Source organism: Myotis lucifugus, unplaced genomic scaffold, assembly GCF_000147115.1.
Source record: "Myotis lucifugus unplaced genomic scaffold, Myoluc2.0 scaffold_46, whole genome shotgun sequence".
Taxonomy (NCBI): Eukaryota; Metazoa; Chordata; class Mammalia; order Chiroptera; family Vespertilionidae; genus Myotis; species Myotis lucifugus.
Genome location: NW_005871094.1, coordinates 3124253 through 3139700, shown reverse-complemented (window position 1 = coordinate 3139700; position 15448 = coordinate 3124253). Strand labels below are relative to the sequence as shown.

General features: G+C 43.4%; 1 protein-coding gene across 1 annotated transcript in view; it reads left to right on the top strand.

Moving 5' to 3' along the window:
* LRGUK (leucine rich repeats and guanylate kinase domain containing) overlaps positions 1-15448 on the top strand; it is a 105978-nt gene that overhangs the window by 71859 nt on the left and 18671 nt on the right. The window contains exon 16 of the mRNA XM_023753544.1: positions 9850-9977. Coding sequence (XP_023609312.1) covers positions 9850-9977 — 128 coding nt within the window. The remainder of the gene's footprint in view (positions 1-9849; positions 9978-15448) is intronic.

The following is a 15448-nucleotide window of genomic DNA, read 5'->3' as shown; positions in this document are numbered from 1 at the left end:
AGCCAGCGCCTGGGGATCCCGGATTACAGGAAGAGGAAAGGGGAAAAGTGCAGCATTCCAGAAAAAAGGCCCATGCCAACCTCCCCCCAAATGACCTGGTTCAGAAGGTAGCTACGTCCACCAAAGGGCCATCTTTGAAAAGAGAGCGTGCTGGAGGGCTCTCTCAAGAAAATAAAACCACCCTTGGCAGTGATCGGCCCACCCGGGAGGGTCCGCTGGCCCACGGGAGAGCTCCCCGCCATACAGAGTCCACTGCGGGCGGTCCCGCCTCTGCAGGGCTTCCAAGGAGAAAAGAAGAGGCTAATCACAGGGGAAGGTCTTGGAAAGGAGAGCCGGCGTCAGACCTCCCGGAGCAGGATGTCTCGGCCCCCACCCCGCAGCCTGCCCCAGGGACCAGCGAGACCAGAGAGGGCTCTGTCCAAGGGGACGATGCTTCCAGGCAGCAAACCAATGAGAAACACTCCCCAAAACACGAAGGGGCATCCCACGACAGAAGCCCTGCTGCACCCCAGAATCCAGTGTCTGCCGAGGAGCAGGGTGGCCGGCAGGAGAGGCTGCGAGCCAGGGGCAGCCAGAGCACCAAGGTTTAGCAGTGCCAGTGCCCGAAGAAGTGCTGACCCAGGACCCCAGGATGGAGAGCGTGGCCAGGGCGCTGAGCTCACACCCAATGTCCCTCTGCAACCCAAGTCGTCCAAGAAGGGCCCGGCCGCACCGCCCAGTCCAGCCACTGGGTTCTTAGAAGACAGCCGGTCTTTGCCCTTTGGTGCCTCTTTTGTGGCTGGTCATTGCAGCCTGGAAGACCAGCCCTTATAATGAGAGACACCAGCCGACAGCGCCCTCACCAGCCGACAGCGCTGGACATGGCAGTGTCAGCAGGAGCCCTGGTGTCCAGACGCATATGAGCCCAACAGGAGTCAGCTCGGGGGAGGCGGTGCTGTGTTGCCATTAAGTTTTGTTCTGTTCCTTAGAAAAGCGCTTTTAGATTGGAACACTCTCCTGCCTCCTACATTACTGAGGGTTCCGGAAGCAGGAACCCCGAGGAACAAAGCCTCTGCAGTGTGTGGGTCTTGGTCTCTCCCACAGAGCTCCCACATGCACAGTTGACATGTGGGAACCTTCGGAAAGCCAGAGGACACGATCTCCTTGTGCGTGACCCTGTGATGCAACATTTCAGGTCCTATTGGCACATACTGCTTTAAACTGACTTGTTTGAAATGTACTTCAAAATGAATACCTTCCTCCCTCTCTGAATAGGAGCCTCTTGTAAATTAGCTCACGCCTTCATTATGCCCAACCATCTGGTTGAATCCGTTAAAAGAATTGGGGGGTGGGGGGAGCAGGGGTTCAGGTGAATTTGTTTTCATGTATTCAGACCATCAGGATTCTTTTGCTGGCCAGTGACAGGTGTCCAACCAGAGCCAGCTTATGTGAATGTCTTAGACGGGAGTGGAACGTCTCACACAATCAAACTGTGGGGAGGGCGGAGGTGCAGAGAGATTGGGAACCAGCTGTTGGACATAACCTGTGCTCTTGTCATCGGAGTATTTTGTCATCTACTGATTCTTGTCTCCTGGCCCCTGGCCACCTGGACTCTCGTCAGTTCTCTCTGTTTTCTCCTCCGTGTTGCCTTTATTCTCTTTGATACTAATGACTGCATATTAGTTTCTGCAGGTGGCAGGGAACTTGGCCACTAACACCTCTCAAGTTTTACATCTCATCTCATCTAACAACTGGCAGCTCCCACTACTAGAAAGGGATCGGTTCAAGTGTTCCTTGATCATAAGATTTTTTTAAAGTTGAGGGAAAGACTCTGGCCCAGCTTGGGTCAGGCTCATTCTTAAACCAGTCTACTCGGTCACATGGAGACCTACCCCTTGTGCCCACTCCTGGAGTGTGTGGAGTCTGCATTCCCAGAAAGAGGATATTGTGAGCGAAGCAGCCAACCCAAGATTCAACTCTTAAAAAGTTGCAAGATACTTACTGCATGCTTATTATACTGAGTATACAGTGGCATGCTAAGTTGTGTTTGGCATTCTGTATTTTAAAGTGTAATTGATGACTAAATGCCTGTATAAATGTGTCTTCTCTTACACAGAAGGTATGCATCCACAAAATTGAATGTATGTCAAATGGTATTTCAAGGGCAGTAGAGGAAATTGATATTTTTTTTCTAAATATGTTTTGATTGAATTGAAAAAGAAAGAATGGGAGAGGGAAAGAGAGAAACATTGATAGAGAGAAACATCAACATCAATCGCCTGCCTCCTGTACTCCCCCTACTGGGGATCAAGCCGGCAACCTGGGCATGTGCCCTGAGTGGGAATTAAACCAGTGACCTCTTGGTTCATGGGTTGATGCTCAACCACTGAGCCACACTGGCTGGGCAAGAAATTGATATTCTTAAATTCATGATGCAAGTATCCTCTTGTCACACTAAAAGCCTGTGTTATATTGGTAATTACCCTCTGATTTATCTGGTTTGTCCGAAATGAAAGTAAGAAGGTGAATTTTAACATTTTTATTGTGTTAGTTTATTCAAGAAGCATTGATTACCTCCTATGTGCCAGACACTGTGATAGTTGCTACATATAGTGAGATGATGAGGACACTTCGAGGTGCTTGCACGTCAACAGAGGAGACAGAGTTTGTTACAGCACCATGTGACTTGGGCAGCTGGAGGCCTGGCAGAATCTAGGCTAAGTTCAGCGTCACGTAGGCAAGAAAATTATTTACCGATTTTTCCAGAATGTCATAAGGATACCCAGAAGGGCACTGAATTCCGCCTGGGATGTGAAGATTGAATCAGGAAACACTTCGAAGAGGAGGTGGTCCTTCAGCTGAGTCCCCAAGGTTGCAGAATTAGTCAGCAGACGGATGGGGGAGAGGGGAGGTTTCTCAGAAGAGCAGACAGCATACACAGGAGCAAGCACAGCATATTCTAAGGATCCACACGCCGGGAGAGCCCCAGGCATATGTAAGTTCAAAGGGCCTTCTGTGCTATGCCAGTGAACGTGGGGCTTGATCGTCCAGCAATGGGGTTACGTTTTTATCCTAGAGGCATCTGTTTAGAGATGGTACAGGGGATGAATTTGAGGAAAGCAATGTCGGAGGCAGGAAAAATGGCTGAAAAGCTCTTGTATTAGTCCTGATCAGACAGTGAGGGCCGGAAATAAGGCCTTGTGGCAGGAGCGGAGAGTCAAGAGTTATTTGGGTTGGGTGTATGGGAAGGGCAGATTGTGAAAGAGAGGGAAATAATAAGGGTCACCTCCTGCTGCTTATGAGCTGTGTGTGGGGCATTTTGGTGGCACCAACACCTTACTTAGGTGAACAGTTTAAAATGTTCCGTGATTTCCTCCTTGTGCAACTGTTCTGGAGGCTCCTCAGTGCATTTGGGTTGCATTTTCATTGGGGTAGTAATGGAGGGAGAAGCCAAATTTCTCTCCACTTGATTTGAAGGGAAGCTCGGGCCTCCTTCCCGGGGTCAGTGATAGAGAATGTTTTAGTGTGTGTTTGTGCTTCTGTTTGGTGGCACAGTGTCTCAGATGCAGTGCAGCTGGGCAGCATTTTGTCTGTGGTCCAAGGAAAGGAGTCGAGAAGATCACCAGCTCCTCTCTGGTGAGACGTTTTTACTGCTATTACTGACTTTCTTGGTGTAAGGAAAGCAACTGCTCTTTGATGGCAGAATATAAATATTCAAAAACTGTCATTTTCCATCTACATTGACAAAATTCATATCACTTCCATTCGCTGTGTTTCTCAGCAAAGCTATCTCTATAGGGAAAAATTATGGACTTTAGACATTCTATTAGCTAATGTCATTTTCAGTGTTTGAAAGGAAGTCTGGCCCCTAGTATTCAAATCAACAGAGATAATAGTTCCACCGGACATATGAGAGCCTTCTTCAAATGTTTAAAGAGCTAAGTCAATTATTTTTAGGTTTCAAAATATAATTGGACAAAGGACGTGATTTGTTAATTCATAACAGAGGAAATAAAAAGAACCAGTAAATATGTCAAAAAGTATTTAACCTCTCTATAAGTTAAAACCAAATAGACATTTTTTGGGTACCAAACTGGCAAAGATGGAAAACAAATTAATACCTGTTCTTGGTGAGGCTAAGGGTAAGAGCACTTTCTGTGTCATCATTCAAAAGTAAATTGAGCCCTAGCCGGTTTGGCTCAGTGGAGAGAGCTTCAGCCTGCGGGACAACTGAAGGGTCCTGGGTTCGATTACAGTTCTAAGGCACATGCCTGGGTTGTGGGCTCAATCCCAGTGTGGAGTTTGCAGGAGGCAGCTGATCAATGATTCTATCTCATCATTGATGTTTCTCTCTCTCTCCTCCTCCCTTCCTCTCTGAAATCAATAAAAACAAAAAAATTAAGTAAATTGGCACAACTTTTCTGGGGACAGTTTTATAATATCTGTCAGAACCTTAAAAATTGTTCATATCTTGAACCTCATAATTCCAATCCAAGAATTATAAGGAAATAATTTATATACAAGGATGATCATATTAATGTCTTTATTTAAAAAATCTGAAAATAACCAAGCCATCTAATGGGATTTAAAAATAAGTTTTGGAAACATGTTATGGTACAGCCCCATGCTAGAATGCTGTGTTGCCTTTAGAATCATGCTGTAGAGGACTGTGGAGAAGAGGAAAATATTTGATCCTCCAAATTTCACTTCAGATAATTGCGCTATTTGCATAGTGTCAAGGACAGTGTGTCTAAGTGAATTTAATTAGTTGCTTAGTTCAACTTGAAAGACATAATTCTAGAAATCACTTTTCTTTACTGATCAGGCATTCAGAGAAGAAGATAAGAAGAGCCTATTTCTTTGTGTTGATGATAGATAAATAATGTTAGAAGACCAAATCTTAATCTTAAAAGTGATTTTGAGAGCATAGTCATGATTAAGAAAGCTGAAGACTTTTTTTTTAAATATATGTTTTTATTGATTTTATTTTTAAAATATATTTTTATTGATTTCAAAGAGGAAAGGAGAGGGAAAGAGAAATAGAAAATCAATGATGAGAGAGAATCATTGATTGGCTGCCTCCTGCACACCCCTTTCTGGGGATCGAGCCCGCAACCTAGGCATTTGCCCTTGACCAGAATCAAACCTGGGACCTTTCAGTTCGCAGGCCAGCTGCTCTATCCACTGAGCCAAACCAGCTAGGCCACCTTTTATTATTATTATTATCATTATTATTATTAAAGATTATAAATTTAGAAGCTCATGAATTCAAATAACACCGAATGTCAAAATATTAATTAGAAACTTCAGTTTCACTATGGTTTAGCTGTGTGAACTTGGTTAAGTACAAAGTTCTCACGTGTAAAATGGAAATAATAATAATAGCTATCTCCAGATTATTGTGAAGATTAAATGAGTGAATATATTGGGAAACACCCAGAACAATGCCTGACACATAGTAATGCTGATATTAGTGTTTGTTAGTATTAACATGTAAGCAGCAAAAAAATTTTTTTAAGAACTTAAAATTTTATTTTTCAATTACAGTTTATATTCCCTATTATTTTGTAGTAGTTTCAGGTTTACAGCATAGTGGTCAGTACTTTACAAAGTGTACCTCTGATATTTCCAGTACCCACCTGGCTGCAATATTATTCTCTATGCTGTACTTTACATCCAGTGACTGTTGTAGCTACCAATCTGTACTTCTTAATCTCTTCACCTTTTTCACGCAGTCCCCAGGCCCCCTCCCCTCTGGCAACCATCAGTTTGTTCACTGTATCTATATGTCTGTTTCTATTTTGTTTATTCATTTTATTTTGTTCTTTAGATTTCACATACAAGTGAAATAATCTGGTATTTGTCTTTCTCTGACTTACTTATTAGCATAACACCCTGTGGGTACATCCGTGCTGTCACAAATGGTAAGATTTTATTCTTTTTATGGCCAAGTAATATTCCATTGTGTATGTGTACCACAACTTTTTTATCTGCTCATCTGTTGATGAGCACTTGAGTTGTTTCCATATCTAAAAACAAATTTTTTTAAAGTAGCATTTTATCATTAATCAGCATAGGACAATAACGGTCAAACTAGGTGTAAATATTTGGCAAATGGGATACTCATCTCTGAAAATCCTTTTAAAAACATGGACAACCTTGACTGAATATAGGAGCTTAAGCAGAATTAGAATAACATTAGAAAGACACTGTGGTTCAGCAAAATATTACTTAGCTCAGATTCTTTCACGAGCTTTCACAGGCAGCACTGAAACTCGTGATGTACACAGAAAAGCCTTCTAAAGCAGCGCCTGGCACATAGGACATGCTCAATTAGTGTTACCTATTATTTTTACTATTATTATTTACTTACTGATCAAACCAAAGGCACTTGTTATGTTTCAAATGGCAGATGCTGTCAAGTTACTTGACTCTGGAATAAACTACCAGATGGGCATTTCTTTCTGTTGGGTGAGACAGACTGGCTTCTACATGCTACGAAATCTAAAGACCACCAGTTTCCAAAGGAAAAAAATAGAAAAACAAAGTGGAAAAGGGCAAAAAAAATAAAAAATGCCTTTGTTAAAGGAATTGACCAGTGAAACATCTTTGAAAGAATTGCTTTTGAAGACTGAGCCCTTATCAAGCGAAGACCACACTCACCCCAGAAGTGGGGGTTTGGGTATGATGAAAATCACATCAGAACTCGAGTTACTAAACAATACTGCTCAAAGGAGAAGAAACTTTAGTGTGTATTCTATCCTTTTTCCTGCCAATCATCGCTACCCTTTTCTTCTCTTTTCCCTTTCCCAAATTCTACACACATCTAGGTCTTATGTATCACGTTTCGCCTCTTGAAATTTACCTGTCCTGTATGGTATCGCCTTCAAGATGTCAATTAATTGCTGCACAATAAACTCATCCATTTTAGAGAACTGAAATTCAGGGTACTTTTGTTATATGTTTTAGTTAGGACATTCTGAATACCGTGTCCAAACAGTGACCCCTAGTTCAACTCTCCTGAAGGCATTCCAGGTACAAGGCTTCTACTTCAATGAAGGATGAAGCTCAGCGGCAAGAAACCCTTTCTGTACCTCACCCTGTCTGTGTGAGAATGCACATTCACACACTTCCCTTTGTCCTGATGTAGAGCCTGCCCTCTGTTTAAATAGCCGATTATTCCTTTGATTGGACACTTAAGAATAAAGTACTTTACTGCTAGAATAGCTTAATTGGTATATTCATTTTACCATACGTAACATGAGCATTATTACTGCATTTCCTTGGACTTACGTGGTAGCTTTCTACTTTAAAAGCTTATTTTACTATGGAAAATTATTATGGACATTATGTAAAATGATTATTTTTCTACTTGCTATCATTTCTTATCAGCACAGATCTATAAGACCTTTAAGATTTAATTCTGTCCTGAAAAAATAGATTCTTTTGGTGCCTTCAGTTTTGTGGTCACACTTCCTAATGAACAGCTTTTCCCTTCACTTTCCCCTACAAATTATGTAACTGTCCTACTAAAAATAAACATTTTTCATTGCATAGCAGATTTTTGCTCTTTGTTTGGTCCTTTTTCTGGTTACATATTTCAGCATTGAGACTCTTTTGCAAGGATTTTAAAGGTATTTACATTTTATATAGGTATGCCTGTTTAATCATAATAAGTATAAATTACTCTTGTTAGTAAAAAAAAATTGCACACGGTATTTTTATTACCTAATGTTATTAGTGTAGCCTCATTATTACCTACATAAACATGTTTTTAAAAGCTCCATTTGAGTGGTAAAAAAAGTGAACAATATGGAAATCATCGGGCTGGCTGAGAACTTTTGTCTAAAAATTAAGGGCTATTTCCAAGCCATACATTTCCAAGTGTCTTCAAAGAGAAACTCTAGTAGGGATTCACTTTTTGCAACGCTTTATATAAATGGTAAAAAATGTGTATTTAGCCCTGCTGGTGTGACTTGATGGTTGAATGTTGACCCATAAACCAGGTGAGGGCACATGCCCAGCTTGTGGGCTTGATCCCCTGTGGGGGGGTGTGCAGGAGGCAGCCTATCTATAATTCTCTCTAATCACTGATGTTTCAATCTCTCTCTCCCTTTCCCTTCCTGTCTTTGAAATCAATTAAAAATGTAAATTTATATTTAAAATGGCTAAGTTTCTTGTTTTTGGGCAAGAGAGTGACTTAGTTATTTTGCTGTACATATAACCTCATTAATATAGAAAAATTGGTTATTAAAATAGTGATTTTTGATTTTCAAAATACAGTTGATCTTTGAACAATACATGGGTTAGGGGGCACTAGCTTCCCGTATGGTCGAAAAATATACGTATAACTTCTTATTCCCCAAAAGCTTAGCTACTAAGCCTACTATAGACCAGAAGCCTTACTCATGACATAACCAGGGGTCAAGGGCACATAACTGGGTTGCAGGCTCAATTCCAGGCCCTGGTCAGGGCACATGTGGGAGGGAACTAATGGATGTGTCTCTCTTACATTGATGTTTCTCCGACTCTCCCCCTCCCTCCCACTCTGTGCAACAATCAATGAAAAAAATATCCTCAGGGGAGGATTAACAACAACAACAACAACAAAAAATTAAAAACACACACCATAATTCCCAATGTTATAATACCCTACAACAAAGTTTCTTAATGGGATCTTATTCAAAGTACCTAAATTAAAGTCAACCTTGAGGCAACATTAAAAAGATAAAAATTACTTTACAGTACACAAAAATACCAAGTTCTTCAGATGCTCAATGCAGGAGCTGTCCCCTGGTGGTCAGTGTGCTCCCACAGGGGAAGCTCTGCTCAGCCACAAGCCAGGTTGATGGCTGCCAGCACAGCGGTGGTGGCGGGAGAGGCTCAGCAGCACTAAGGATGTCCGACTGCAGCTTAGATCTGCTCCCTGCTGGTAAGTGGACATCCCCCAAGGGCTGCCGGGCTGCCAGAGGGATGTCTGACTGCCAGCTTGGGCCTGATCCCCCCAGGGAGCGGGCCTAAGCCAGCAGGTGGACATCCTCCGAGGGGTCCCAGACTGCAAGAGGGCATAGGCTGGGCTGAGGGACCCCCCTGAGTGCACAAATCTTTGTGCACTGGGCCTCTAGTATTTTAAATAAATAAATAAATATATATATGAATATAGCTTCTATTTCTTTAAATTTTATCCTAACTTCTTTCAAATTATCTGGGCTTTTCCACAATGCTCTATTCTTATGGTTCCAGTAATAGGATCGGGCTTTTGCTCTGTCCAAATGGCTCAGTTGGAGCGTCATCCTGTACACTAGAAGGCTGAAGGTTTGATTCCCAGGCAGGGCACATATCTAGGTCACAAGTTCAATTTCAGGTCGAGGAGCCTGTGGGAAGCAGCCCATCGATTTTTCTCTCTCACACTGATGTTTCTCTCTCTTCCTTCCTTCCTCTCTCTAAAATCAATAATTTATAATAAATAAATAAAAATTAAATTTAAAAAACGCTCAGATGAGAATTTAAAAAAACAAGCAAACAGGATAAGGGGTTTTTTGTTTCTGTTTTTGTTTTTGTTTTTTTTTAAACGAGCACAGACTCCAGCCTCTCTGTCTTATGCTTTCCTTGCTTCGCCCCCCTGGATTCCTGAATTTAGTGTGTTAAGCATGCTTCCGGGTCCTTTAGGCACAGCCCCTCTCTCTGCCCGTGCAGCTTCTGCCCCAGATACTTGAATGCCCTTCTTCATACTTGAAACCACGGTCCAGACTAAACATGCAGGCCGTTGTGTTTGGGCAAATGTTTTCTCTCACTTCAGAAAGTTCCTTTATCCTATTTTATGCCTTTTATTTTAAACTTTGGTGTGTGTGTGTTTTTTTCCTCAACCAGATGTTAAGACATCTCCACGGACATTTCAAAAATCTGCTTATTTGACTTCATCTAATTTTATGGATTCTACAGACAGAAACTACTTTATGAAATTATGGACCAGATTTTCAATCAAAAAGACACCAGTGGTAAGGAGAGATCGACGGGGGAAGCCGCAACTGGCTACATAGCGTCAGACAAAAGCGGGGCTTGATATTTGCAGACTAATAAGTTTCACCAAAATGATTCTCCGACTGGTGTCACATAAACACAAGGGGTTTGTTTGTTTTTGCCTCTTTCTACACCTCTAATAGTAGACGTCGCTTCTAACAATAGAATATTCCGTGTAGAGTTTGTGAGGGCCTTTCCCCCAGGCAGAACCCGGTCAGAACCTTAACACTCAGCTCTCCGGTTTAGCAGGAACAGGAAAGCACAATAGAACTAAGGCTGTAAAATACGTATTTCCAGGGAAGACTTGCTTTGCTGTTGGGATGGGATTTTGGTGTTCTTGGGCTGAGTCGCCAGAGGGAGCCCGCTCAGAGTGCATGCTTTATGACAGAGCAGTACTTAGACCGGCCAGGTCACCGAGTCCCAGCCCCGTTCTCGGCGAATTCGGAGAAATCGGTCTATTGAATGCAGCATTGGCACTGCATTCAAGCGAGGTGGTGCTCATTTTCCCTGTGTAATAGTTTGCACGTGATGATCTGGGAATGCGAAGAGATCTCAGTCATTGCAGTTGCCGTTGTGGAAGCGATGGAACTTTCGCTTTGGTTGTCATCACCTCGATGTGTTTCCTTAAGCCCAGCTTCTTCTAAACAAATAACTACATCATCTTCTGAAGTCAGGACCATAGGCCGGGGTCAAAAGAATCAGACTGGCTCCTGCAGGTGAAGAGTCTCGGGCAGCGGTATGAACTGTGTATACATTCTACTCTGACTTAGTCGTAAGAGTGGGGTGTTGCAGGTGCAAGAAAACAGATACCCATTCAAATCGGCTCCGGTAGGAGGCAGTTCCATTATGAAGGGTAGGTGAGGGGTTCCCAGTGCATCGTGGGCGGGGTGAAGAGCGGACCACAGAGAAGCGAGCTTGGATTAGAAAGGCTGGCGCATTCTCTGCCTCCTGAGGCAGCAGGTGCCTTTCACCTCTGCTGCTTTTGCTCGTGTGTCTTGTCCCCTCTCTAGGCTGGCCTCTCCCACAGAATTTGCACCCCTTCTCATGCACACCAGCCCCAATTCTCCACAATCTCTTGGCTCAGTGCCCGCAATTCCCAGCAAATTCCATCTCTTTAATACATACTGCAGAAGGCAAGAGAATCTCATTGGCCCAGCTGGACATTTCAGGCCATACCACCCTGATCACAGAAGGCTGCTTGTCCAGTTACTGGTGGCAGGGCCACCTGTATAGACTGTGGCTTCCTAGAAGGAGCAGTGGGTAGACTCTAAACATCTATAATATGAATTCGTTCCCCGATACTTGAGTGCATATTTATCCAAAATAAATCCGGAATCGTTCCCCTCCACCGGGGATCTGTGGGAAATCAAGTATCAGTCATTGGGAGTGGGAATCACGCCCACCCTTTGGGTTAAGTTCAAGAATCCTGAGGCCCACACCAGCCTGGGAAATGCGGGCAGAGCACTGGGCCTCTCTACCACCCTCCACAGATAGCACAGAGACGCTCCTTGTCTGAGACCCCGAGTTCCATTCCGAGCCAGTGGCTCTGGTATTCTCCATAGCCCATCCTCCTGGTCCCTTGGCCTACTACTGACCCCTGAGGTTTGTGTCCCAGGGGTCCTCCCTCTGCACAAGGAGCCCCTCAGTCCTGGGACACCCAGCTCTTTCCAGGTCAGTCCACCGCTTCCTCTCTGCACACGGTGGCATGGCTTTATGCTTCCTGGAGCTTAGCTTTTCAAATGTCAACTGTTCTTTACTCTCCCCTAGGACAGGGCACTCCAGAGTGTAAGCTCCGGAGCACAAATCATGGGCCACCTTCATGCCTCACGACGAGTCTGTGCCCTGCAGCCAGACCAGCTCCTGTCCCGGTGAGGTTGTGTTTCCGCACACGGCTGAGATGCACACACCGTTGGCTAGCACCTCTCCGCCAGTTAGTGGGCATTCGTGATTTACTTAAACTTGACCCATCTGAATATTACCTGTTAGAAAGCTTTCAGGCCTAATTACAGGTAGCTTTCCTCTGGTCCAGGGCGCTCACATACCCAGGAGTGGGAACAGGGGAACAGAGATGTTTTTTTAAAGCCACTCTATATGTTCTTCTCAATAATTCATCTCCAAGATTTCCATATAAAATGAATGCCCGGCGTGGAGAAACTGGAGAGGAAAGAGTGATAAAAAGGCAGCGTGAGAGTCGGAGGGGCCACCTTGGTGGCGGCAGATGGGAGGGGAGCAGGTATCACCTGTTGTCAGAGTCCTGTGAACTTCTACACGCAGGGCCACTCACTCTTTTCCTGCAGGGACCTCCCTGGGAAGCTCGTCAGCCCCATGATCCAGGGCAGCCAGAGCCTAGTCTAGGACACCGACCGTGTCCCGTGTGAGGCTGGCAGCTGCCTGCCCTCCACGGCAGCAGCGTTCAGAACCTGGCAGCCTCGAGGTCCCAGCGCCTCTGCCTGTCAGTGCTGGTGGGGAGACAGTGGAACCAAATCATATCCCCCAAGAGGCCCACAGGTTCATTCTTCAGGAACCAGTGCAAATGTAACACTAAATTACTGCTGTCATGTATGGGGTGAATTTGCCTAAGATATTTTTAGTGCCTCATTTTCTTTTTTTCTTTCTTTCTTTTTTTAATATTTTGTTATTGATTTCAGAGAGGAAGGGAGAGGGAGAGAGAGAGAGAAACCTCAGTGATGAGAGAGAATCATTGATTGGCTGCCTCCTGCACACCCCCTACTGGGGATCGAGCCCACAACCCAGGCATGTGCCCTTGACTGGAATCGAACCTGGAACCCTTTAGTCTGCAGGCCAGTGCTCTATCCACTGAGCCAAACTGGCTAGGGCTAGTGCCTCATTTTCTTGTCAAGATTATGAATACAATGCTATCTTTAAATTATAAGTATTCAGTTTTAGGATAGTTCATAGTTTATTAGCCTTTGACACTGCTGTTATAATGCTACAAAAGGAGCAACATGGCTGTTTAAAATCACCACACCGAAGCTTTAGTAAGATGTTGCCCCATTAGGTTGGAGAACATAAATGGCCTTATACAGCATTTCTAATCTGGAAAGGGCTTTCGTGTAAATTACCTCATGTGCCCTCATTCCACCCCTCAGGAGAGAACATGTTATTTTCCCAACATAAATTTCCATGTATTTTTAGAACTTTTAGTTCCCAATTTCTGGATTAAAGAAAGGAATTACAGCTTTCTCTTTCAAAAACCTGTATCTTACCTTGCCCCCTGAAAAAAGAAAAGGTAGAAATGTTTGTGCCTTTTTGGCATTGTAACTGTAGAGGAGTATTTACCTTTGGAAACGATCCAGAGAGCCGTTGGCAGAGAGGGACAGGGTAGAAGCTCCCATCAGCAATGCTTTCTTTGGTTGTTTCTCTGAGGCACCCTTCCTGCTTCTGCTGAAGACTGTGTTCTTCCTCTACTCAAACCTACCCCAGAACTCACCCATGCGTGAGGTCTTTCCGGCTCACCCCTTCCTTCTAACATTCCACTCTTTCCGTGTGCATAGTTTGTAACTACATGTATGTCAAGGTGTGATTACAAAACAAGGAAGCTGCTTTTGTCTGTGTCTTAAGGAAACCATTCTATTCCTTGGGAGTCACGTGGACACATGTCATAACTGGTTGGGTAAGTGTATATTTGTGTGTGTGTGTGTGTGTGTGCATGCATGTGTATTTTTAGTCTGGCTTGCTTCTGTCTGCATCTACCTACTGGTTCCTTGACCTGGAAGGAAATGCACCGACTGAGTTCATGCGACAGTCCTACCACCTCCTGGGTGGTCTTATAAAAGCCACTTATCTGCTATGGCATGTCATTTTCTCTTCTGTGAAGCGAAGCTAGTAATATCTACCTTACAAAGTTATTGTGTCAAATGCTTATGGAACGTTTTTCTAAATTGTTGACCATAAAACAAATGTTAATTGTTGTTATGGTGATAGTGGTTGGCAGGGAGGGCAGAAAGGGGCAGGCCCTCAGCTGTTGCTCACCTGAAACTTACACGCTGTTTGTTACATGTCAATTATATAAAGAGATGATTGGTGTAAATTTAGGAAATAATGCATTTGACAAGGTTATTAGATACAATGTCAATATGCAAAAATAAATTAGATTTTTATATAATAGCAATATTTATTCCCTTCCTCTACCCTTCTCCTTCCCCTTCTTTTCCTCTCATTCATTCATCTATCTCTACCCATCCTGAATGTGTGCAGTTCCTACTATGTATGCCGATCTGGATTTGCTTTTCAGTACAGCACAGGTATTTGTCCAGTCTCTCTTCTTGACACTAGAACAAGATGGACATGGTCCCTGTCCTTATGGAAGGTATAGTCTAGTAGTGACACCCTCCGGTCTCCTCTCATTGGTAGGGTCAGGCCAGTGTGTCTGTAGCTTTTCTACTACTGTCTTCTTTCTCCTCCTCCTCCTCCTCCTCCTCCTCCTCCTCCTCCTCCTCCTCACCTGAGGACATAAGGGAAGGGAGAGAGAGAGAGAAACATGGATTAGTTGCCTCCCGCACATGTCCATACCACGCTGGGTATCGAAACCACAACCTAGGTATGTGCCCTGACCATTCGGTGTACAATGCTCCAACCAACTGAGCCACCCAGCCAGGGCCTGCCTTGGTTCTATAAGTAGAAAATGGGCTAATGGAGCATGGAGGGCCTCGGTCTTACTGACTCCTAACATACTGACAGCTGTTTTTGTTCCTTGTATCTAAGATCACTGGGTATTTACTCTAGGACCCAACTAACTCATCTTTCTTAGAAAGAAACGTGTTATTCTTTGTTCTTCAAGTCTGAAAAAACAAAACTGTTAACATCACTTTTCTTGTTGTTACTCCAATAGTTTATCAACATACAATGCTTTCTAGGAATATGACCATAATTTAATATAGATTTAAGTAATCTAATGAAATGCTCAATTTCCTCATTCCTTGCTTATACAATCTTCTGTTGCTTTTTTTCTTCTTTCTTCAAAGCTTAAATGGTATTTACTTTTCTGAATGACTCCCAAAGCACATTAATTTGAACGTCTTTAAAAGATTCTTGGAGAACTATAAACATAATTTTAATCAGCCTTATTTCTTTTTTTTAATTGTTTTATTGCTTAAAGTATTACAAAGAGTATTATATATGTCTCCTTTTTTTTCTCCCCTTGACCTTCCCCTAGCCTCCCATACCCCCCAGTGTCTTGTGTCCAATGGTTATGCTTATATGCATGCATACAAGTTCTTCGGTTGATCTCTTACCCACCCACCCCCAACTCTCCCCGGCCTTCCTGCTGTAGTTTGACAGTCTGTTCGATGATGCTCTGCCTCTGTATCTATTTTTGTTCATCAGTTTATAATGGTCTTTATTATCCTTAAATGAGTGAGATCATGTGGTATTTTTCTTTCATTGACTGGCTTATTTCACTTAGCATAATGCTCTCCAGTTCCATCCA